General features: G+C 38.3%; 1 protein-coding gene across 4 annotated transcripts in view; it reads right to left on the minus strand.

Moving 5' to 3' along the window:
- Positions 1-14,811: 14,811 nt before the first annotated feature.
- The window catches only part of vps50 (VPS50 subunit of EARP/GARPII complex), a 77,960-nt gene continuing 66,947 nt past the window's right edge, over positions 14,812-25,824 (minus strand). For all 4 annotated transcript variants that reach the window (XM_026299892.1, XM_026299889.1, XM_026299891.1 and 1 more), the window contains 6 exons: positions 24,346-24,494; positions 22,118-22,214; positions 21,715-21,873; positions 19,092-19,213; positions 16,535-16,724; positions 14,812-16,391 (listed from right to left, as the gene is read on the minus strand). In XM_026299892.1, coding sequence (XP_026155677.1) covers positions 16,272-16,391; positions 16,535-16,724; positions 19,092-19,213; positions 21,715-21,873; positions 22,118-22,214; positions 24,346-24,494 — 837 coding nt within the window. In that variant the 3' untranslated portion in view covers positions 14,812-16,271. The remainder of the gene's footprint in view (positions 16,392-16,534; positions 16,725-19,091; positions 19,214-21,714; positions 21,874-22,117; positions 22,215-24,345; positions 24,495-25,824) is intronic.

The following is a 25,824-nucleotide window of genomic DNA, read 5'->3' on the forward strand; positions in this document are numbered from 1 at the left end:
GCCGCCATCATCTGATTCTATTCCCAACCATCCTTTGTCATGCTCATGATGCCTTTAACGTATCTTTTTTTTTTTAATGCACTATTCTGCCCTCAAGCATATCTATTTTATGAATTTTATTGCCTTTTGTACGAATGAGCATTGAGGGGCCAAATGAAAAGCTCACTAATGATGAAATGATGATCAGGTCCATAATGTTCGCACAAATTTAAATTCTTATCATAAAGGCATGTTCACGTCTCGCTCACAATCTTGCAGTCAACTAAGCATGTATTCTTCTATATTTTTGTCCTAAACACATTCATATTGCTTTTAATTTCATGCCGTTGTTGCTGCGTCATAAATGTCATAAGATTTTAAGAGGTGTAAGAGGTAAAAGGCTAAGAGCTGTGCACTTACAGTAAGTGTGAACGTAAAGAAAATACCACATTAAATTTCCATTGTGTTGGTAGACAACATTTTAAAAATCATGTTTTGTTAAACTTTAGATACATTATGTATCTTGCATTTATCTATGAAAGTTTAATAAGATTTTAAACGATATAGCCAATAATAGCTATATATTTAAAATATCCAGAAAAACATCTTTATTATCTTAGAGTATATTGCCAGTAGCCAATAAAGCTCAGGTTGGCTCAGGTGAGACAGATTTGTTTTTGACCCCTTCACAGAAAACTGGCACTTGTTCATGTGACTGTGATAAGGTTCACATTAACTAGAATCTCTCTGAAATCAAACATCTCTTCAAAGAAATATCTCAAAAGATAAAGTTGGGGATATTTTATTTTTTTCTATTGTTAACAATTCCTATGAAAACAACAACAACAAAAAAACAGAACCAGCAATGGTTTTGCCTGGCTCTCATTTCAACTTCCCTGTTCTGTTTATGACACTGGACATTAGGCCTACTGTTTCCTACTCAAAATTATAAAATTATAAAAAATAAAAAGTTATGTCATTTTTAAAACATCTGGGTACTGTACTTTTTAGAGTATTAACAGAAGCAAATAGTACATTTGTTGGGAACTACTTTCAGTTGTGGATGAATACGTACGTTTGCTTCTGTACTTACAGGAATAGGATGGAGAATATGGGACTGACTCAAAATTCTTTCTAATTTTGCAAAATCTAACTTGGTAATCTGAGGTGACTCTTTCGTTTTTAGTTCCACATTCACTGTTCACTACATTTCCTGTATACATGGGTGATACTGTGTTATCTCTTCAATGTCTGATCACCATTTATGCGATTTTTATGTTTTCTTGTTATTGTCAACTGGAAAAAAAAAGGTTTGACTGGGATTTGTAAGAAATATATCAAATTTGTTAGCAGTATAATGAAGTACAGTTGAAAATGTACACATATAATGAAGCTAAGAAAAGACTGCACATTTAACAGTCCAGAACAGGGCTCTGGTATTGATTTTATGGTAAATCAAAAACACAAATGTTTTTTAGTAGTTTATAAATTATTATCACATTAGTACATTCAAATATATAATAGAGATTTATCTGAAAATTCAAACACACTCACCACTCCAAGATACATACAGTAAAACATTAGAGTAAATTACCCTAATCAACCAAATTAAATAATCACAGTACTTCACTCCTGAATAAAGCACTTACCATTGCAGTACTGTGTTTCAGTGACTGTTTTTGCTGCTAACCAGGTATAGGGAAGGGAACAGAGTGACAATCAACATGGGAGAATAAAATCATGATCCTTTAATGGTTGAGCAGGTTTTAATGCTGCACTTGAGCTCATCATGAAATTTTTAAGTATAGTATTTATTTTAGTATGACGCCATCTTCCTCTCCATAAAATGGTTATTTCTCTGAGATTTGACTCAGACTGTAGGACATATGTTGTACGATCATGCGCATGTAAACGCAAGGAGACACTGTGTTTACAACAGATTTTTGCACTGTGGAATATTTGGCTATTTTTGTTGCATTCCTGCCTTTCATTTTGGTTTGTGTTGGTTTCTTTCTTCCTCCCTGCTCAGACTGGCATCATCACAAAACTGATAAAGAAAAAAGGATTATGGAAATGTCAAATTGAATGGTGTTTTTTTTTTTAACTCTATTTAGCAAAAAAAAAAAAAAAATGGAGACAAAAAAGATTATTTGATGTTGGTCTTTATTTCCTGATCAAATAGCAATCGGAGAAACAAGTACGTAAAATGTCTTTGCAAAGGAGAAAATAGCAATTGGAAGTAGATAATTTGCAGGTGCTTTTCTTTTGTAGTTTTTAAATAATTTAAAGATATTGTAGACTTTAAAGTAAAAAAAGTTTTATTTCCTACCATGCTGGCACAAATGTTGTTTTCAGGCATTTCTCCAAAGAGTTCCTGATGATTCAGCAACAGTTTCGCCACCAGCACTACTCATGTTAACATTTTAGTGTTGAGAGATTTTATATAATGACAGTGCAGAGAAAACGAAGGACCTCTTACTCTAGTTGGTATATTGCCTCTGTCTTGATAGATACAGCCTCTTTTGATTCTAAGGTTTCACTGCAAATCACACACCGGTGACCGATGTGCGCAGCAGGACATATTCAACTTACACAATTCATCTCCAGGATGGACAGCTGCTGACACCCTACAACACACTGAGGCTGTTATCGCACTAACAGGGCTGAGCTCTCCTTTGTGCCCTTTTTTGTGAATATTTTTCAGTGATTATAAAGGCAGCTACTGTATATCTAATATGCAATTTCAGGCTCTGCTGAATCGTAATGGCACACCCAAGAGAAAAAGTCCTCCTGCATTTTCACAGACTTTCTCAGTTCATGAGATAACAATATGATGATGAAATTAGATATGTATGGTGCTGTTTTATTATTCCTCTGATAAATATTGTCCCCTGCCAACATTATAACACCGGAATCTTTATATGAAAATATTGCATGCAAAGTCTGAAATTGTATGCAAAGTGTTTTGCATGGCAGAGATGGAGGTGTTATGCATAATAAAGATAAAATGAGGGTGAAATCTCCATAATTGTTATAGATCATTGTGTTATGGAACAGAAAAGCAGAAAGTGAGAGGAGGCTGTAAATAACTCTGAACAGTCTACTTCTGGGAAACTTCAGGAAAATGTCAGTGGTCGGCTTTTTCAAGCGTCTGAGAATTTTCTCTGATAGCGACAACCTGACAGTACACAGGACCAATCCAAAAAGCTGTTGTGCGTGTTTAGAAATCGACAAAGTGTTGCTCAACAGTGTTAAAACAAGACATGACAGGGTGCCACATCAAAATCTTCACTTGTGCATTAAAAATGTTTCAAGATGACTTGAAACTATCATGTCTCCAGGTTGTGACCATGACTGGTCAGATCGCTGTTGTTGTGAATGGTCAATTTCCTTCCTTTACTGTTCATTCACTCCAACTCAAGTGTACTGACTGCACACTGAACCAGTCTTTTACCCAAAGTTTTAAATATTCTCATCTTTTGTGGCCAGAAAATGAACTGAGAACACGTAGACCTTTTCAATCATCCAGGTCTTATAGCAGCTTGTCTGGTTTTCTACTTGGCTACATTGCACTGTGGCGCTCACCCATGCAGCACACATCAAGCCAGCTCACTGTCACGGTGGATGAGCAAACATGCCCGGAGCTCGGAGAGACCGGAGATTGTCACGATGTGCCCACAGATTCTTGCATTCACACTCAAAACCCAGTAAATCTCAGGTGAAAACTACAGTAGAAATTTCTTGATCATATATACACAGTGATTTATTGGATGACACAGTCATATATACGTACCTAAACAGAGGCCAGTGTTATAGAAAAAACATCCAATGTAATATCACAGTATAAAAGCCTGTAAAAGGCCAAATGCAGAGAACATAACAATAATAATAGTAAAAGAAGGAAGTCAGTATTTGTACTGTTTCTGTACTACATTAATTCATGCACAAGGCTTAAAAATAATATGCAGTTCTCAGTAAAGCCAGATATATCAGCGTCATGGGTGAGGTAAGAGAAAGGTATTAGGATTCATCCTCTGGGGACCATCAATGTCTGCACCAAATTTCACAGGACTGTATACAGTAGCTGTTGTGATGTCTGGACCAAGGAACTGAACTGACCAGCACTGACATTCCCAGAGCCACGCTGCTAACACGCCTAAGGGTGTCAGCGGTGTCTGTGACATGTCCAGTCATGTGTGTTGGCTGCTAATGTGGACATGTCCCAGTGGAGCTGGTCAGACAGAGTTTCTGGGTTTCTGGCAGGTGGTTCTGTCACCTATTGCTCTGATTTTCTTGGTGTCACAGTGGAAGAAATGTGTAATAAGACCTGGCTGTTCAATCAAAACTTGTATGTGTGGCTTAGACAATACAATTTCATACACAGCATGAAATGTGCAGATGCATATGTCTGTATATACCTCTATATGAGAGACAGCTGGAGTATTTTTACCACAGTTTGATAAGAAAGGATCCTGTATTGGGTTCACAGGCACTGCCTGAAGGCAAATAAACCAAACTATCAAAATCTCTTTTTTTTTTTTTTTCCCAGGGACTAATCCACAGCATCACCTCCTTTCTGCTCATGAGAGATCCTTTTGGATAGCGATGGGAATTTAGTAGTGGCTGCAATCATGCATTATACATTGTAATACATTTGCAGCAGGGCAGAGAGCAGCATGAAAGGAGGGGAAAATATAAAGGAAAAAAAAAAAGATAATTCTGTGAAATCAGTTTTAGGCTCATTAGTTCATGATTGCCACATCATACCCAGAAGTATTACATTATTAATTTCAGAGACCATCGTGTGAGCTGTACTCTGTTTTCAACATGAGGTGCTTACATCGGTATTCCACATTTTAAAGGCCAAATCAATTTATTCACAAAGCACAGAACAATCAAGATTTTTATTGGATTTTTAAATTGCACTTGATGGTGTTTGTCTCTTCAGGAAATTAGCATCCCCCAGAAGTATACAGAGAGAGAGAATAGAGAAGAGATTAGCTAATGAAATAACTCCTCCTTCAGGATTACATTGCAACACTCATAAATTACAGTCTTAAATAAGCTTTGTGTTTTCAAACCCTTTGATGTTTTATTGGAAGACAATACTCGCTGTGTGATGATTATCTAGGCTTTCTTTATTTAAATGCTACGATATTAAGAAAATAAATACCAAAGAAATGGCCCATAAAGCAGATCAAGTCTTCCACTTTCGTGAGAGTGTTTACTGCCACATTAATTCTAGTGTTTTATGGTGTGGTCACCATATTTTGTAGAGATGCACAAATGAGAAAGAAGTGGTGAGAGGTCGTGAACTCTCTGTGGGCCGTCATGATAACATTTTGAGGTGAGACATGGATCAGGGCAAAGCTCTAAAACCTTTTTTAAGGCTTTAATATTTCCCAGGAACACAGTGGCCTCAGTAATTGTGAAATAGAAGAACTATGGAACCACCAGGACTTTTTGTAGAGTTGGCTGTTTGACCAAACTGAGCCTTGGACAGGGAATCGATTAAGAACCCACCAGTCCAGAGACTTCAGAAATCCTCTGCAGAGATGGGAAAAGCTGCTGTTAGAATTACAACCATCTCAGCAGCTCTCCATCAATCAGAGGTTACTTTGAGTAAAAGATATATGACATCCCGCTTGGAATTCGCCACATGAGATTTAAAGGAATCAGAGCAAGACGAAGAAGATTCTCTGGCCTGCTGAGACAAAAACTGAATGCTTTGGGCAGAACTCCAAGCACTGGCGATTCATCCGTGTGTGCTGAAGGCTGCTGCCATGTCACTCAACTCAGAGGCTGACGTCACAGGCTGACTGGTGTTGTCTCAAAAGAAACCTTAAAATAAACCAGTGGCTATCAGTTTAGTCAGAGAAGGACCCAAAGCCTGCAGAGCCTGGTCATCTCCTAAGCAGATCAAAGACCCCACACCACCTGTTTGTCCTAAAAGCAGGGGTGAGCCAGTCAGTCTGCCTAGGGCTTACAATACGTGTTAGAAGATAATTCTTTCAGTCACGTCTTTCTAATAGCACTTGTTCCCTCATTATGCACTAATGAGATTTGTGAGGCAAATTATTAATTAACAGAGCCCTTGACAGAGTACACGCTGTGGTGGTGGAGAGTCTTTCCACAGAACAACAAGTTGTTTCCACCCTCCTTTCATTCACTGCTTTGCTGTCTTTCTTGTCTGTGCCGAGATTCGTTTCTGCCAGATATTTTATCACTCGCGACAGTAAAAATGCAATTATTCACAGTGTCAAAATAATTATGCAGATGCAAACAATGCAATTTTCTACAACCCAGGGAGGCAAAACACTTAAGCGCGCGTTTACTTGTTTGCCTGCTTGTACACTGGCAGACTGTTGAAAGAAATTAACAGATTCATTCTTTGTTGGCGATGAGTCTGATTCATCTGCAAATGAATTAAATGGTCTTAAAATGAAAGGGCATTACTCACCGATGTGGAATGCTTGTTCAGTATAAACATCCACTGTGCATTTACTCCAACCAGAGATTTTATGATGATGATTTTAACATAAGACTTGAAAACAAGTTGATGTAAAATCATTTTGAAGGATTTTGTAAACTTTAATCACACCTCATGTTGAGCGTATCCAGAAAGGTCATTTGCCTCTTAGATGGTGCTGTCGAGCAAATTATATCAGAACGTGGCTTGATTGAAACAAATTTATACAACAGGGTGTAAAATTTAGTAAAGCTGACTATCTGTGTAGGAAAATGTTCATCAGGCTGCTGTTTGAGTCAGACTACAAAAAATCTCTGATTCCACTCGACTAAAATCCAGCGTGTGTTACCCCTGAGCCACAAATTTCAACATCTACTGTTCAGAAATACAGACATGCACCAATGTCGTAATTCTTTAACATGCAGAGCTCACAGTGACACAGATGAAGAAACGTAAGTGCTTAAAGTTAAGGGCCCACAGAGCCTCGTTAAATGTGGCCGAAGTTTCCCTTCCATCCAAAGGCTGTGTGCTCGGATTTTCCAATAATTTTATGAGGGCTCCCAGCACAGTGGGGAAAGCACTAACTTATTTCTGTTTTACTATCCCTGTAGTGTGAAAATTCATGAACTTTGAAGAGACGACGCTTTCAGTGTTGATTGATACGTTCACAGATGTATTCTTTTGTTCATGTACACAGATGTGACATAACACAAAAGAAAAAAAATTATTTATATTACATTTTCCTTGCAGTAAGAAAGTACAAATTAAGCAAAATGAAAAAATAAGAATCAAAGACAAGCAAACGTCCAGGTGTTTGCTCAAAAAATCCACCAAGTTTATAAATGAACATAGTTATTAACTTAATGTGCCATATTTGACATTTTTAGCCTTTGTATGACTTAAACAAGTAATGTGTTATTGGTAGCATTACATTTGGAGCACAGACGTATCAACTACAACTTACATTTAGCAAGGATTTATTGTATTAAAAACCCCAAATGTGTTTTCATACCATTCATACATGTGTGCAACACAAATACTTTTTTAATTACTTCTTTATAAACAACCCACACACTCTGAAACTTGCAGGTCCTTCTTGCACTAAAAAGGAAACGTGTGTTTCTCCCTCTGGCTCATACAGCGCAGCGGGTTAGGAAGGGACAGCCAGCCCATTCCCACCCACAGATATGGTATTGTTTACTGTCATTCACATGTGCCTGGTGGCACCCTAGCTGGCACACACCCCGTATCACCTATCAGCTTAAATCAAACCCAGATAGCGCTGATCTCTCTCACTCCGAAGGTCTTAAACTGTTTACTGAAGTGGAAGGTTAACATCGGTGAGTGGTTCAGGCACAAGCAAGAACACACGATCGTGAAAAATAAGAGCAGAAGACGTGTCAGACCAAAGCATCCTGAATTATAAGTACAAACACTGGAGACAAGGTTCTGTTCAGAGGAAGCAAACAGCGGCAGAGTTGAAAAAGTTCAGATTTCCCTCGTATTTACGAAGTCCTACTCTTGTGTTTTGCCTAAATAGTGTGACTGGTTGTGTGCATGCAAGTAATTTGGTCATAGAGACCCTGACAGCATAATAAATTATAATTCTGCTGATGAATCACTAGAGGAGAATGCAAAGAGAAAGAAAGATAAAGAAGGAGGTTAAGAAGCAGAACCAAAGGATTTTGATGAGCAGGAAGTAAACATGATTGCTTTCCTCTGCCCCTTGTTCTTCAGACGTACTGAAGGCTTCCACCAGCTGCGAATATTTTAATAATTGGGGAAAATTCAAGCACATGCACAAAGACAGAAGCATAATGCACCTGCTTCAGTGAGTTCATGACATAAACCACAAATTAATTCTGCAGTTAATTTAAATATGCAAACCATACCGACTGAGGCCCAAGCGGAATTGGTTGGGATGATTTACCCAAAGCTGAAGCAAGTCTGTCTGCAGTTTCTATCATCCCTGGGATAGCCAAGGGGAAATTCACAAAAAGCTGTCAGTGCTCACTTAGCCAGCGCTGAGCTCAGCCCACAGTCTTCATATAAGCCTCACCCCGGGAGCACACACCTAAACCTTCTGGATTACCAGCGTCAAGATCAAAAAACCCTGAGTGCCACATAACAACTCTATCTCCCTTAAATCTGTCCAAATGTCATGATGTTGGTTTTGGCCAAAAGCAATATCAACAGACTGCACTCAGAACATACAGAAGGAGAAGGATGGCTTGTGTATCTTCCACACTGTCTAGGATTTTGCAATATAACTGTTTATTGTTCTGTTTTACTGGACATTAGTCAGCTCGATGCCACATGGCAGCAAAAGGGCCAGTGATGGTGAAGCATGAATGCAACTGATACTGTTCAGTAATATAAGCTCCATTTTGTTTAAAAGGACATTTTATTGTTTATGATTATTCCTATTATTAATAATAATCACTTTGTACTTAACAGATTATTGCCTGAAATCTGTGAATGTGGCAACATTGTTAAGAGGATAAAAAACACTAGTGGCCAGTTGACCAGGCAGAACTAGAACCAGTGTTATATGAGTATAATACTGGACATAGTCATATTGAAGTTCACCTTACATTACATTATTGTGAAAAATCTACAGAAATCATGGCAGCTGTAACATAAAAAAAACAGCTGTTCTCACTTAAAAAAACATTCCCCTTTCTAAATCTCCTTAACACACACACACACACACACACACTTATGGTACATTAAGAAAAGCTGTCTGTCACGTCTACAGGCATGTGGAGGGTATCGTGGCTATCACCTTTAAAACAAAAACCGACTCCCTGTCTAGAGCCAGTGTTTGGTTTGTTCATCCTGGGCTACTGTAGAAACATGGCAGTGGACCATGTGAACATGTAAAAGGAGAGCCTCTCCCTGTGTAGATTTAAAATGATAACTCTAAAATTCAGAAAATGCAACAGAACAATATATTCATGAATACCATATTTCTTTTTTACTAATAGATCGCTCTAAATATTACACAGTGCACGCTTAACCCTTCATTTGTCACCATCTGCACTCCGATTCCTTTAACCTCTGTGAGTGATGAGAAACAGAGAAAGCCAAGACGCTGCTGGGCCTCATGATAACCCAGTCCCTGGAATGGAAGGTACAGTACAGCATATAGTGCTACTAAATGCATTGCTGCGGACTTTGAGGAATTGGTTTGTAAAATCTTGGTCTAAATGGTAATGGTGGTTGTGAAATTCATTTCCAACAGAAGACAAAGAATGTGAGTGGGTCTGTGTTACCTTGTATAATGTCCTGCTTTCATTATTTTGCCCTTCAGTAAAACCCAAAATGCTGAAAGCATTTCTAGGCCAGTGTTTCTGGGTTCTCCTTCCAGCTACACATGTAAGTGCAGATAAATGAAGTGGCTTTAGGTTCTGTTGCATTCTGTCAGTATTAGTATTATCTGAAGAGCAAATGTGATTTCAGTATGCAGATCGTAAGTAGCGCTGCATCTTCAGTATATGTATCGATTCTAATTAACCAAATTTAAATGTAATGGTGAGTTTAAGGTCATTTTTCTTAATCAGCAGATTGTGTGTAAATCATAAAAATATGATGCAAATTGTAATATTATAATGTTAATATTATAATATTATATTAATATAATATAATATTATAATGATATATATTAAAATTTTAAAAAAGGGTAATATGGTTAAATATTAAAAGGTATAAACAGAAAACAGCAACCCCTTTTATCTACTTTATGAGTCCACTCATCTGACTTCACACACACTTTGCAGAACTATTTACACAGTGAGACTATTAATAAAAGGTAAATAGAATTAGATTGGTGAGCTACTGTATCTGATGAAATAGAGTCAAATAGAGTCATTTTTCTATCTCTCGACTCGAAAGTCACCACTGTGTTTGCACAGGCTGTGAAAGGGAGGACACGAGAGACTGAGACCCATGAAATTACGGTGAATAATCTTTTGTGAGCATTTTGTTTGTTTACCAGTGTAGATTTTCAGCCTATTAGGAGGATTCACACCTCATTCATAGCTCACTTATTAAGCCCAGTAGATATGAATCATTTGTTAACAGGAAAGTGAAATTATGCCTGGACAGGAATATTAAAATCCAATAAATATTCGGTGTTTTGCAAAATGACCTTGGGGCACTGATGTTTTTTTTTTTTGTTTTTTTTTTGTTCCTGGAACAGAAAAGCCATTAAACAAATAGATGAAATAAGCAAAAATACTAAGGACACATGGCGTCACTGAAGCAAAGCAACTATCACAATATACAACTGCAGGTTGGCAGTGCCATCAGTTTCACACATTACAGATGCAGGAACATCTCCTGCAAGTGAAGAGGTAACTTTCACAAAAAAGAACTGTGACAAAATGCATTTTATTTTTGGTCCATTAAAATTAACACCCCGCAGCCATATGTCTCATAGACATCAAATCTTTCATAAGTCATCCTTCTGAGTGACTAAACACTGAGGCAGTGACCATTAACATGGCCTGTGTTATTCTTTACTGACCTCTGAATGAAAATGTCACTGGCCATCATTGCAAACATTACATTAGGAGGCCACTTGTTCAGGACTGAAATGGTGAAATGAAGATCTACAATAAAAGTCATTTCTGTTGCAACCATGAACTACCTTAAAATGTCATTGTCAGTAAAATCACAGCTTGAGCTCTCCTGTGGGAAAATCAACCTTCGCCTCTTTGAAAACAAGATGTCAAAAAACAAAACACCACCCTTCTTTTTAAAAAGTGTGTGTGAAAACCAATAATTTACAGCAAAATATAAGCCCAGAGGAGAAAAAGATCAATACCGTTCCTCAAAGATGGGAGTATTGACTTGTTGTTTCGTGTGAGGGTATTTCCAAGAGCACCAGAAAAGTGCTGCTGATGAGCGGAACAAAAGACTTGATTCAACACGTGTCTGCAGACGCTGGTGTGTATGCTTGTTGCTTTGACAAAGAAATATCTGCCTCAGTGAAAATAAGGAGAGAAAAGTGTATTATTGTGACAGTGTACATCTTATTCTTTTAAAAATATCTACATTCAAAAAACAAAAATGCATTTAAGCTAATAGTTTTTTCCCCTTATACCATCTTAACATTAAACTTATCTGTTTACTGATACTTGATACCCATTTAATTTCAAGTTGAACTTTAAATTATTAATATTTTTGTTGCAAGGGTACCAGCCCCTGTACTTCATTCTGTCTGCTGTAAAGTTAGCCCCAGGTTTCCCTGAGGGGATTTTTCTGCCCTGTTCGTGTTTACGACCACACACAACATTTGTTCCCACCCAAGCACAGCTAGTCAAGCAACAAATTAGCAGTGACTGGTGGAACAAGATTCTCAGAGGGCTGTCGTGAAAGTTTATGCAGCGGAGTCTGACATCCAATTAGCTGCTTCAATCTGTAATGCCAGTCGATGACAAGAGAAAATACCGACTTCACACTCATCAAATAGCTCAGAACTAAATATGTTTAACTACTGAGGATTCTTTGAATTAAATGTAAATGATCCATTCCTGCAACGTATCTCAAACAATGAGAAGACCATATTTGCAGCTGGGTCCTGTGTCATTTTTTTTTTTTTTTTGGTGGCTTCAGTTTTTACCTTGACTACATTTATCAAGCTGAATTTCTTTAGCAGTTTAAATTTCCACAGTGCAACAAGCAGCACAGTCATTTTGAACCAAATGCCATGAATATGAATAAGTCTATTCTCTATGCAGTAATAGACCCATCTGACATTCCAACTGCCTTCCAGGTTTCTTTGGTGATATGGCTAAATAATACTGCTTTATTGAAAAACTCTGTGATGTGAATGTTTGTCTAAAGTAGGCACAGTTCCCTGGTTGCAGTTTTCTATTTTCTGCTCTTTCAGAGTGAGACACCAAGATTAAAAGGTTCTTATATATGTGCGTGTGTGTGTGTGTGTGTGTGTGTGTGTGTGTGTGGGATTCAGTTTGCCTGACGTTCCAAAAGTGTTTTCTACCCCGAGTCTCTTGAGATGAATCCTCTATCCTCTCTTCTCCGTCAGACAAGTGGCACCTGACCTGATGAGGAAAACAGTCTATTCAACACTTTGCTTTCAACCTGACTTCCACCTTATTTATCTTCCTATTGATTTACACATTGAGAGGCCTGAGAAACAACAAAACCATGTAAATAACGTAGAACGATGCAGACACTGTACAGCCATCTTATGGTTAACAAATGGTCATTTATGGTAGCTACAGTAAACATAGCCAATGTTAACCACCTAGTGTTTTAATGAATAATTAATTTTTTACTCTACTGTTTCTACTTCCATCTAACTTTGAAATGATTCTTTATGATGAAACATTTTATCGTACATGAACTTAACATTACAGATTGGATAAAGGTGAGTAATGAAGGTGGATTTACCCATTTACGATGTAAATGTAACACTCACACCAGCATCAAACTGGCATTTACCAAGTGATAATGCTCATAGAGCACAAAACCAAAAGGCCTTACTGATCATTACTGATGGACTGAATAAAAGAAACATAAGAAAAAATGACCCATAAAATGCTGAAAAGGGGAAAAAAGCAGAAATGATTCATCTTTCACCAGCCAGGTGATGTCACCTGACTTCCTTTACCAGGTTGAGGATTGGATGGATGAGGTAGGCCATCTTTTCTGCAGCCAAAGTGTGTTTGGGCTCTTTCTGGGACTGTTTTTGCAACTGTGTCTCCTAGAAATTATGCTTACCCATACCTAACTACAAATAGGACTGTAGAAGTGTGTTTTCTGGCTGTAGCCTTTCGCTAATAAAAAAAAAAATGGCAGGAGAAGTATGTGTTTGTATAATGCTGCAAATTCTCATCATACCTCCCATCTTCACCCTGATCAGTGGAGACCAGGGGTGGTCAGGAACTAAGTGGAACATGCAGAAAAATGATTTTTCTCCAGCTTCATGCTTTACATAAGTAAAATCAAGAGTTTTAAAATCAATACTTTAAAGAGGTTATTGATCAAAGACTGTCCTTTGCCTGAGAAAATACAGAATTTTTCATTAATGGCTGATGATACAAAGCTACAGACCTCTTCTTTGGTTAATTTCTTATCTAAACACTGTCAACATTTCATCTTTGACTTGAGCAGGAATATTCTCTTTCATGTCCAACCAGCCTACTGCAGCTCTTCAGACTCTCCTCTGGTTGCCACTTTCACTTTTTCTCTTTTTATCTCCGCTGTCACATCTTGTCTTGTCAATCATCATACATAAGCAAACATTACTAATACGCTCGGCCAGCAATTGTTCTGGGTTAAATGTATGAATAGACAGCTTATCAGCAAACAGTGGGGAAACAGAGGCCATGTAGGTCAGTGATAGTTATTTCTATGGGCTACGTCTGATGAAATATGGCAGACAGGCAGATACGCAGGAGCAAAAACCAGCTGGGCTTTTATCTGAAAGGGTAACTGGGCCACGACATCACAGGAGGGATACGATCCAGCCGAGAACCTGAATGTGAAACAACACAAGGACAGTGGGAACGGTGGCATCAGGAGGGTCATGAATGCAATTGTTCCAGGGTGGGAGGTGGAGAACATCTCTATAAGAACAGGCAGCATGCGAGGGTTGGGTTGAATGGTCAAAACTGCGCAGTAAAAACAAAACACGGTAATAACAGAAACTGCAGGTCGATCTGCCATCAGGGATGTTTGTAGTCCAAGAAAATAGTACAAAGAGTAAATAATTATCATTCCCTATGTTTACCATTAAACCAGTAGAGTCCAAGGTGGATGCTTGTGGGAACCTGCAACTGCAATGAACAAAACCTTTCAACTGGAACAAACAAGCTCAACTGAAGCATCGGCTGATCTAAAACACATCACCACTCAGTCTCTGATCACTTGCAAAACACTCATTTCACAGATTCATTAAGAAAAACTTTTCCCATACAGCTTACCTGACTCTCCTTCTATATGCACATATAGATCAGCAGCATCTTTCACATCAAACAAGGAAAACTGACAGTTATAAGTTCATATCTATCGTATAATAAAAACTGTGCGTCATCAAAATTATAACGAGTCCTTCTCAGCTCTGCCTTTTCAACCTTTCACAGTAGGCTCATCCAAAACAGGAAGGCTGTGGGCTTGCAACTACACAGGAAGCCAAATTAATTAGTGTTGACAGCACCCTGCTCCTGGCTGAATAAAGCCTCATGAGGATGGACAGTGGCACTGCTGAAAGGTAACATTCTGATAAACAACAACAATAACTCTGCTAAAACTGCTGCAGCACTGAGGTTTATAGATTATGTTTATTTGATGGCACTATGAGGATACAGTGAGCAAAACTAAGACAATATGTGTCCATTGTTAGTGTGTTTATTATGGTAGAATCATTTTGGTTCAACCTACAATTCTAACACTGATTACAGATTATCACCATAATGCACTCGACCCTTTAACATAATTTTGACAATATTTGCAATATTTGTTTCAGTTGAGTTACCAACACATTGAGAGGTGATAAATGACAGCACACTTCCAGGATTCATTGTATAAAAATCCAAACAAAACACAAAGCAAGAAATAAATACAGACATTGTTCAGAACATTCACATTTACAGTATTCTTCTTGGAACAGCTGCACACAAAATACAGGATATATGGAGCTGTATCAAAAGCTGCGACTTCATGTTTTTTTTTTTTCTTTAGACACTAAATCAATATGCTCCATTGACAGGTCTGCCTAGGTTAAACTAATGAGGATGACTGGATGGGTCGGCAGGTTAAAACTTTGGGGGAAAAGCCTCATGTAGCTGACACAGTTCAGCTAGTAAAGTGTGAGAAATCACTTTATCAGTGCCCGACTGCACAAATCTTCTCAGTTCAAATAGAAGCAAACATTTCAATGCTGGGTACGGAAGCCCAAGTTTAACACTTTGACCAAGACTCTCAAAAACTCATCCCAGAACAATAAAATCTCTTCCTCCCAAAAAATGAGATATCCTCTACGTGAACGCTAACTACAGTAATTTATATTATTTTCAGAATCATCATTATATTAGATTTATGTCATTTAAGGTCAAAATGAAGAAACTAAGCATCTAGTGAGGCACAACAAAAACCCTGAAGAGATATATACAGCAAACACATGTGCTGGAGTAATTTAAGTTGAATGATTTAAAGACACAATACCCCAGACTTACTGTACTGTTTCTCCATCAGGAAACACATTCAGATCATACAGAGGTAACGTGATGTTTTGGATCTGTAATATGGACATATTTACCACAAAGCTTTACACAATCGTCCAAATTTAGTAACTCAGAAATGTTCAGTCTTTCATCTGAAGGTATGAAATATGCCAGAAATTCAGCACATATGCTGAAAATGGATGGAATGTCACATGGTCAAATATATGTAGTAGTGAAACATCTGGTCCTTATGGTTGGCTGAGGTGGTAGAAAATGTTATGGTTTCAGACACTTTGCAGAAAAACTTTGTAAGCAGCTGTTAAATGTAATCATGAGGGCATGCATTATGATACGTCTATGCATAGAGTTAAGTGCAGCATGCTGAAGTGTGAAACAAAGCTGTAGTATCACGTCCATCGCCGAGTCATGAGGTGCGTTCAAAAAGTGGCAGCTTGTGTTTTTGAATTTATTGTATACAGACTATGGATTTTAATAGATCGTTTAAACATTGAATTTCTGTATACAGTAGCTCTACTACTGTATGTATCATACAGCTCAACATGTATACTCTAGGAATGAATTCATTCATTCATTCCACTGTGGAGCGTCCGTCTGCTCTGTACATCAGTCTATCTCTTGGGTCTGTCAATGTCGTCGATGGCTGCCAGAAGTTTCTGACGAGCCTTCTTGTTTATATGTGAACCCAGGCAAACGTTCACCAGGTTGGCTAGCTGCTTCATGGAGTACTCCTGCATGAAAACACAAGTCAGTCAGTCAGTCAGTCAGCCAGCCAGCCAGCAAAACAGACATGCTGCCTCTCACTGGGACACTTGGTTCACATTTTAAAGGAAAACAAAAAGCAACTCCACGTGAGCTCTGTAATTCTTCTCACCCTGTGATTCTTGATGAACTGCTCCATGTCATTCTCCGTCAAGTAATAAGCTTTGATGTAGGTCTCAACAAACTCTTTGTCAGGGATGGGTCGCAGGTCAGTCAGCTTCTCCAGCTTCATAAGGAACTGTTGGAAGTCCAGCTGCATCAGGGCCCGGCCCTCATTGCTGCACTTCTTCACATTAGCATAGCTGTGATGAAGGACAAAACAGCAGTGGGGAAAACTGGAGAGCAGCCCTACTGAGGTACAAGTAGACCATGGCTGGAAGGCAAGTACCGGTACATTCTGTGCCTTACTGTTTAAAATTTGGTTTTATGTGTGATCAGTTGAATTGAAATGAACAAGTAGATTCAATTACATGGTACACAGGTAAACTTAGCTGCATGTTAAAGAGAAATTGAAGCTGGAGTGGCTTTAAATGCTTGTCTTCATTATACGCTGCTGATGTTTTAATGCATTTAAAATTGATTGCATGATGTGTTTGAACTGGTCATACGGCAATATTTAGTAACCTTTGAGTCGAAATGGTAAAGATGAGTGGGAGGATGCCAATTACCATTTTAATCAGTGTACTTTTTGTATAATAAATAACATTAGGTGAAGACATGTATTCGTTTTTATGTGTATATAAATGTCCCTGACTGAATATTAACTCTAATGTGTGTGTGTGTGTATATTTCATGGACAGTTGTTTGCTGGTCAGTGTCTGTGACATCTCCAGCACATTAATACACTTTCAGAGGCAGGTCTGCTCTCTTTAAACTCTCTGTCTCACACTTCAGCCTTTCTCGTTTCAGTTTCCATTTCCCTGCCTCACACCTTCTCTCACTTTCATCACCTCTCTCCGGTCAACCTCGCTCCCCTCCCTTTCTTTTTTTTTTTTTTTTTTGCTTGTTTGAGTTTCGGCTCAGAACGCAAGCAGAGCCACTTTTTTGTGAGTCTCTTCAGGGAGATGAGCGCTGGACGGAGAAATTGAATAACAGACTAAGCGAAGCAGAGTACAAACAAATAAACACGACCACTCTGTTTCGTGGTGCCAGAGGAGTGGACGATGTGTGTGTGGAGGGAGAGCCAGGCAGACGGCACAAGACAATTTAAATTTACTGAACATCAAAATTGCAACGGAATATTTGATCACTGGAAACGGTTTAAAGGAAAAGTGCTTGACAAATACGTAGGAAACGTAACCTTCAGAAAACACTTAGGAAGCACTAAATCATTTAGCGAGCATATGTTTTTATCCGTTTTCTATCCTCACCACTAACACTTTCAGAAATTAGCAGACTGAGATAACTCTGGCTTCAACAACAGTTGCTTTCTTGTTCCCACTAAAATGTGTGTAGCCTCATGCTGTTTGTCAGCTGTTAACTTCTGTCTTCAACACCAACCAGACGGTCTGCCTCTGTGTTGCCGCACACCCGTCTGTAGGATCACAGGGATTTATCACACTTTCGCTCTAAAAAACTACTTCACACATAGATTCACCACAGCGCCTCTGAGTAGAGAAACAGTGAGGATGCAGGTGTTGGAAAAAAAAAAAAAAAAAAAAAGCCCACACAGTTCTGTCACCTTTAAAAACTCACATCTCTCACTTAAGAGGGAGAAAGTGGTGAAATGCATTACATGAGATGTGTCAAGAGCGTTTTATGGTTTGTGTGAGTGGCCTCTGTCATGCAATTCCCTGACGGTGCTTTGGTGAAGCCTGAGAGGGTTGCCAGCTAGAGGAGGACAGCAGGAATTTAAAGTGGCATTCTTAGGGGATAACTGCAGAAGAGCTTGGCAACAAAGCCGTCAGGTTTCTTCTGCACTGTAGGTAATTTTCTCTGTTCTACAGTGTGCTTGACAACATGCAAAAAAAAAAGGAAAAAAAAAAATTAATAGGAGTCTCCCTTAAGAAAAGAAAAAAAAAAAAAAAAAGTAATTTATGCTGTGCAGATGTTCAAACTAAGGGATAAACATGGGGAGAAAAAAGCAAAAGGCATAAAAATGAGAAAAAATGACTTTACTCCTCAGCCACCTTCTCTGAAGGCTTTCCTGTAAAGGCTGGATGAGAGTGGGGTGGGGGCTCAAATACCTATGATGCAATAACTCACATACTGTTTATGCACGACACAAGTTCAGGGTCACTATGACTATCATTATGACTGTAACCTGAGATTTAAGCAACCAAGACAAAAGACTTTTTGTGCATTTCTTTTCTCCTTTCAGTGCAGTAACAGGCAACTTCACATACTATTCGAATAGCTGCATGCTAACAGAGGCTTTTCCTATACTGATAAACTACCAATATTTAATTTTACCAATAATTGATTCTAAAACAGATTTCAATTTTATGAATACATATTCAAAATACCATAAATACATTTTTGCATGAGCACAGCTCTTTTTGTTTCATCTTAAACAAGCAACCTCATACTGTAAATCAAGGACTGTGCCACAGTGGGTTTTGAATCACTGTTTACTGATTGAAGGTTTAACAATGATTCATAAAAAAAGGCTCACCACAAGGCTGCACACATCACCTTGATGCTGAAGAGGTGTTTTATGGCTTGCTTACCCTTCTACAAGAGTCCTGTTGGCCAGACGGATGCAGTGCTCCCACAGCACATTGGACACAGGCAGTGGGATGCGCACATGTCTGGAAACATCGCCAAGCCGTGTGTTAAACTGCTCAAACTCCTGAGAAAATGAAGGAAAAAGTGAAGTTGAACAGATCAGGGTTAATGCAAGCAGAAGGAATACATGATAGTCAAGGGGAAGATTACGCTCAGAGAAAACAAAAGTCCTTATCATATATTCTTCTCAGCTAGTCTCAGCTTATGTCCTTTTAAAAATACTTTGGTATTTTGACACAAAATAAAAGCATAGTGTAAATAAATCACATGAATCAAAGCAATTTTTTTTTTTTTTTGCAAGAGAAAGCAGCTTTTCTCAGTGTGTTTGGGTTAAAGTACAGGGACTCTGCTTTATTATGGGGAGTAAAATGATGTCTCAGTCTGAATTGATGGAGACCAGGCCATGCCCCAAATCATGTTAAATACATTTCAGTCATATGGAGCCATGTTACCTGTTTGTAGCCACAACCACTTTGCATAGACAGCGGTGTCAGATATGCTAAACATGTGTTGTGAACTCTAATATGATTAATTATGGATGACATAGCGTTGCTGTTTATGCAGAGCAAATTGCAGTACATAAGGAATGCACATAACCATGAAGGACATATGTCAGGAAAAGGGTGTTTACAAATATTCAACCTGTGTCACAATTTTAAAAAATGAACCTCAGTTTTAAGGCATGCATTCACATTAACTTTCCACCCAAGAATGAAATGTTATTCATTCAGAAACAGCCTCACAACAGTTTGAGCATTTTGTCAATGAACTCATTCTGAGGCTGCTGAGTTTCCTTGCCACTTTATATGCAAATCAGTGTCATTGTTGAATGCTAGTGATCAACCTGAATTCATGAATAAAATATTCTCCTGCGTGCAGTACAACAAAATGTAGCCCACTCTCTTCAATCACTACACACAACACAATCCATATGAATTATGAGTGTCTGACAAGTTGGCAGAGAAGGTTATTAGTGCCTGATGGAGAATAGCACATGTGGGTTGGAGTATGCACCATGTAAGTCCATCAGCTGGACCGTTTCGACATGGTACGGCGTTTAAACCAGACCGGCAAGATAGTGATTTCCCTCCAGGTAATTTAGAGCATAAGCTAAATTAGTTAGGCTTAACTTCAGAGCTGCCAGAGCCAGACAAAGACCAAGGAGTCATTCAGGAATTCAAAAGGTGAGCTTGACTCTTTTTTAATAATAAGCAGATCATTTTTACTGTGAACTGAAGCCTATGGTAAATATATACTGTAAATACAGTATATATGTCTAGAACTTTATCTTAGGGGGATGTGAAGAACATTTGTAATTTAGTGTGTGAATAATTACCAGATTTCTAAGATATGCTGAGGCATATATGAGGATTTGTCTTGGTTCAGTGATGGTCTATTCAGGATTTCACACCACAGCAAGCACTGCAGACTGTTCTGTCTCTGAATGTCACTGTGCCGCGTGTCCTTCCACCCCATAAAGAATTTATAATGGGATAAGTAGCCAGCATGCATAAAAGCACACATTTAGGGGCAAACTACCATTTCCAAAAATACTTCAGGGAATGGTAAGCTCAAATATATTTTACAATGCTGAAACTTCTGGGTAGATTTTATTGGCGTCTCAACAGCTCACCTTTCTCTATATTTAAATTATTCACACTTTCCCAAATAATTGATAGTAAAATGTTGCAAAACGAATTTAAACTCATGGGGACCAAGAAGGACTTCTGACTTTAAGTGGAGTAAAGGCTAATACTTTATGTAAATGACTCAGATTGTATTTGACAAGTACAACAAAAAACATTCCTAGATAAAGGGAAATCCATTCTAGCTACCTTTTGTGTCAAGTGGATACTGCATGGCACCGGAAGGATGCAGTGGGGAAAAAAATTCCAAACATGGGAACACAACTACACAAAAATAAAGCTACAAACCTCAATAAGGATACCAGTAGCCTCAGTATCAATGGACAATACAAATGATGCAACACTTGTGAGGGAAATGTTTGCTTCTTATATTTAGAAAACGTGAGAGAAAGCTGTTGTAACGATGTCTCCATCCTCGTCTTTGAACAGAGGCTTAATGCAGCACAAATAAATACCCACGCTCCACTGGGACTAATTAACATTTGCCTTAAAAACATAATCAGGCGAAATGTGACAAAAGTCTGCCTGCTCTAATCAATATTTTTAGAAAAATCCTTAAAAACGGATTGAAGTAAAATATGAGTTGACAAAGAGCCAGTGGTTATCTGATGCTGTAGGTTTTAGTATGCTTTCAGCTCAGTGTTTTGGCTTTGTGGCCCATAACGTATTACTTGCATTGACCTGCTAAAATGCTGTTGTTGCTCTGCTGCATGTGTAAATAACCCACATCAGCTTAACACCTTGTTTATCCCTGCCCCAAGACGATAAAATACATACCATAAATAAAAAAACTCAGTTAATGTAACTTTAATGATCCCATTCATTCAATTTAAAGATCCTTGTGTCCTCCAACTATACCATATCCCATCATATTATATCAACAGTCACCCAATAGTCTGCCTTTTGTATGAATCATTACCTTTAACAAGACATCCACATATACATTGTGCTGTGACATTATTTCCCTAATGTCCCACTTAACCCCGGCCATCATGAGCAGCATTTGTTCATAGTCAATGGCCTTAGCTGCCACAATCCAGTATATTGGTTTCCGCAGTTCACTGGCTGTAGACACCGTCTGAGAAAGAAAGACAGATTATAATTAGTAGTGTGTGATTTTCAAAGAGTTTAAGTAGTAAACAACATTTAAACAGGAAAACTAAAATACAGAATTATGGTGACAAATAAATGCAACTGTAATATTTCTTAAATGAAAGCTATTGCTTGTTTGCTATGGTATAATTTAAACAATCAGCTTTTAAATGATACACATTACACACTCCATTACAGATTAAGGTCAATCATGAATGTGTGTTAAGTACCTGGGAATAAAACTGTTGCAGGAAAGGCTTCTTGGCTGCAGGCATCATGGTGTCCAGGTGGGACTGAAGGGATTCAAATTGTTCAGCTAGAAATACACTGAGAAACAAACACAAAAAAGAGAAAGCTATTAATTCAATAATGATACTATAATAAGGTCTGAAAATGTTCTGGCATGGCACAAAACAAAATGCAATTACTAGGTCATGTTTCTGTATTTTTCAAAAGTGACACATCTATTAACATTGACATTACTTTCGATTTTGGTTTGAAGACCTGAATGGGAGCAACTGACACTTAGGGAGTGTAGCTGGGCCTCCTCCCAAAACACCTCCCAACAAGCTGAATGCTTGATCCACAAACTACTGTAACTAATAACATCGCTCAGCTTTTCTCACTGAACACAAGTGACCTTACCAAAAAAAAAAAAAGCATTAATAAAGCACAAGGCCAAGGCTTTGACTCCTCAGACTCTTCAGATGTAGATGTTACCTCTGTTAATTTGATCAAGTGAATGAATAAGTTCACCTGCACAACCTGTAGAGTGTTGTTCCTTTACTCAGGCGTCAGTGAATCAAACCCTGCGAGCATATTCTTGGATTAAAATTAGTTGTCCCTTTTCAGTACTCCTCTGGTGACTTAGATCTGTTGTCAATTCAATTTGAAAGGTACTTCTGACTCTCTGTCAGAAGTACCTGACTCACTGCAGACAGATCTAATATCTGCAATTCCTCCGTGAATGAGCCTTTTCAGTGGGGCTGATATGTGTGTGTTATCGTACGCCGAACAAAAACTGCCAGAGCAGGTTTGAGTGGACTGAAATCCAGGAGTGAGTTCAAAGTTCAGCAAGGCTACAGTACAGAGCTAGAGATTTCTTCACACTTCCATGTCAGCAACAAAAACAACACCACAACAGAGTCAACAAAGCTAAGAGTTCAGTCTCAGGAGTGGTCTGAATGTCTTCAACTTTTCTTAATTACCAACAAATGTATGATATGCAATCCCCTACTTCTAATTACTCACTGACTTACTATATACACAGATAATGTATAAAGCAGCCTGCACTAAAGCAGCCTGGCTAAATTAACCAAGTAGCTTTAGTCAAACATAATCACTTTTCAAATCATGTTTTGCTTTAATTTTTAAAGCCCAATTAAAATTGTGTCAATATCTTGAATATTAATATTTTGAATGTTAAAATGTAAGAAAAGATTTTCTTAACTCATTCTGATACATAGTCAGCTGCTCATTTAACATACTGTCTCAGGATGCTGCAGAATATATTAAAAGAAAGAGTAAATATTTTTACTATAAGGTCTTTTGCTAAATCTGAAAGCACTACCTTAAACACAGCCAAGACCCCAAATGAGCCCAGTGCACATTTGTTTTCTCCATGAGGCAGAGAAAATCACATTAAGGTTAGCTGGAACATTTTGTGTTTTCTTCAGCAACATGGTGTAGCGTGGAGGAAAAAAAAAAAAGAAAAAAAAAGAAAAGCACATCCTGTAGTTCACACTTATCTGATCATGCTTGTACAAATACAAGCACCTGAACAACAAGCTAGAAGGGCAAACAACAGTGAGACGGCCACTTCATTGAGCTCCTGTCTTTGATTTTTGGTCTAGGTCTCTCGCACTTCATCGATTTGCTCACTTTGCTGGTGAACAACTGAGCAGCAACTTTTTTTTTTTTTGACGTTTAAAATGGGATCTGCTCTGTGCATGTCTGACAAAAAAGAAAAAAACTCACCATGCAGTTCTGCTCAGAAAAGGCATTCTCCTCTCTCCTCAGAGAATCTTTCTCTTCCAGACTATCATGGTTACTATCTTGGTCTAGTTGTCTACTTTCATTATTCTTCTAAGGCTTTTGCCTTTTGACAACTGTGTTATCTAACAAGCCTTATTGGTGTGAATTCTTGAAAACACAGACTGTGATGGCCCTGCTGTGTAACACTATAATCATGTTATGACCACCTTGAGGTGAGTGAACAAGAACGTCTCTAACTTCATCAGAGAAAAAGCCTCAATGAATACATCTGCCAACTTACATCACACTGGCTGGACACACAAGAGCAATCAGAAAACAAGCACTGCTTTGTGTTTTTTTAGGGTGTAATTACATAGCTCACTTTATAATTACTTACATTTCGCATGATTTAAGATGCAGAGTGCTGAGTGTATATGCAAAGACATTATTTCAGATTTTACCTGAGTGTGTAGAGAGTACTTACAGAGACTCAGTTGCCACCACCCTCTGTGCTAGCCCGTAAAGAGTCCCGCTATTAGTGAGGACCACCAGTTGGCTGAGGTGGGGGCTTGGCACCTTCTCTTTCCTGTCCTCTGTTGGGCCGTGGACTCCTACATTCTCCCCTACTGCCTCCTGGAAGAAGGATAGCAGGTTGAGTCAAAAATGTTCATTTAGTGCTCTATTTATTATGAGGAGCACAGTCATTCAGCTTTGACATGAATTTTATGGGGTGCCTATACATGCTTGGAAGTGTAGTTATTGTTGTTTTATTAGATGTGCAGGGAGCAGGTGGCAGAGGCAGCAGTGGATAAAAGAAATTATTTAGAACTATCACTTTTAATTGTGATGCACGCTGATGGTAAGAGGATCAAGTTATAGTTGCTTTCACAGTTAACCTGCCATAACTAAACCTTTACTTGCAAAATGAAGACAAAATGTAGATGTTATGCTGGAAGGTATGCATGATCTGAAATGTAATCAACCTTGTGGAACTCAGTCCCAGCCACAGCCCACGCACTCTAAAAATCTGCTGACCAACCACTCCTCAACGCCAGCGTTTATCTTCCTTTTGATATATTCTACTACAGCTCTGCACCCAGCAAACCTTTTATCCCTTCATTTGAAAAACAATTGAAACAGAAAAAGAAAGATTACAACCTAAATCCCTTTCAATCAATCACAATAATCTGTATATGCATACAAAGCCATTGAGATTCCATACAGCAGGGTAGATCATATTATTTTCCATAAAGCGTGCCTGGATAGCATGATGTATCACAGTGGGACATTTGCACTTTATTGCACCAAACGTGCTGAAAAAGCTTCTAGCAGATCAATAGCAATCATGCAGGTAATGAATGAATGGGAGCTATTAATGCTGTACCATATCATCCATTTACACAGCCCACTCCTATGCAATCTGGGTCTAATATTGTGTATGAGTACCATCATTTTATATGACCAGTGGAGAACTTTTACCACTGCACCAAGCAGCTAATGTAGTATAATATATACTATAATAAGGAAATGAGTTATTACATCATTTCTAATCTATCGAAGAAAAAAAAGGTCTACATAGGTTCATCATCACTGAAAACAGAAGTAAAGCAGGAAGTATAGGGGGGAAAAAAAACTTGTGCTGAAGATACAGTGTTGTAAAACTGGCAGCGATGTGCACAGTTTTATGAAGATAATATCTTACTTAGAACCATCCATTCACTAGGATAAGATATATTAACAGGCTGGCGTACACAACAAAAATGCACAGTTTGCAGACAACATATTCTTCGGACTGCACCATCTCCTCCTGTGTGAAAACTGCAACCTTCCCTCTAACATTCCCCATCTACACTCAACCAAACTTTCAGTGTTGCAGAAACCTTTATCAGCCTGAAATAAAATTTTATCACATTCAGAAGATTAATTCTATTACTTTTACAGTGTAGAGAATGTAATGACTTCC

Source organism: Mastacembelus armatus, chromosome 11 (assembly GCF_900324485.2).
Source record: "Mastacembelus armatus chromosome 11, fMasArm1.2, whole genome shotgun sequence".
Classification (NCBI taxonomy): domain Eukaryota; kingdom Metazoa; phylum Chordata; class Actinopteri; order Synbranchiformes; family Mastacembelidae; genus Mastacembelus; species Mastacembelus armatus.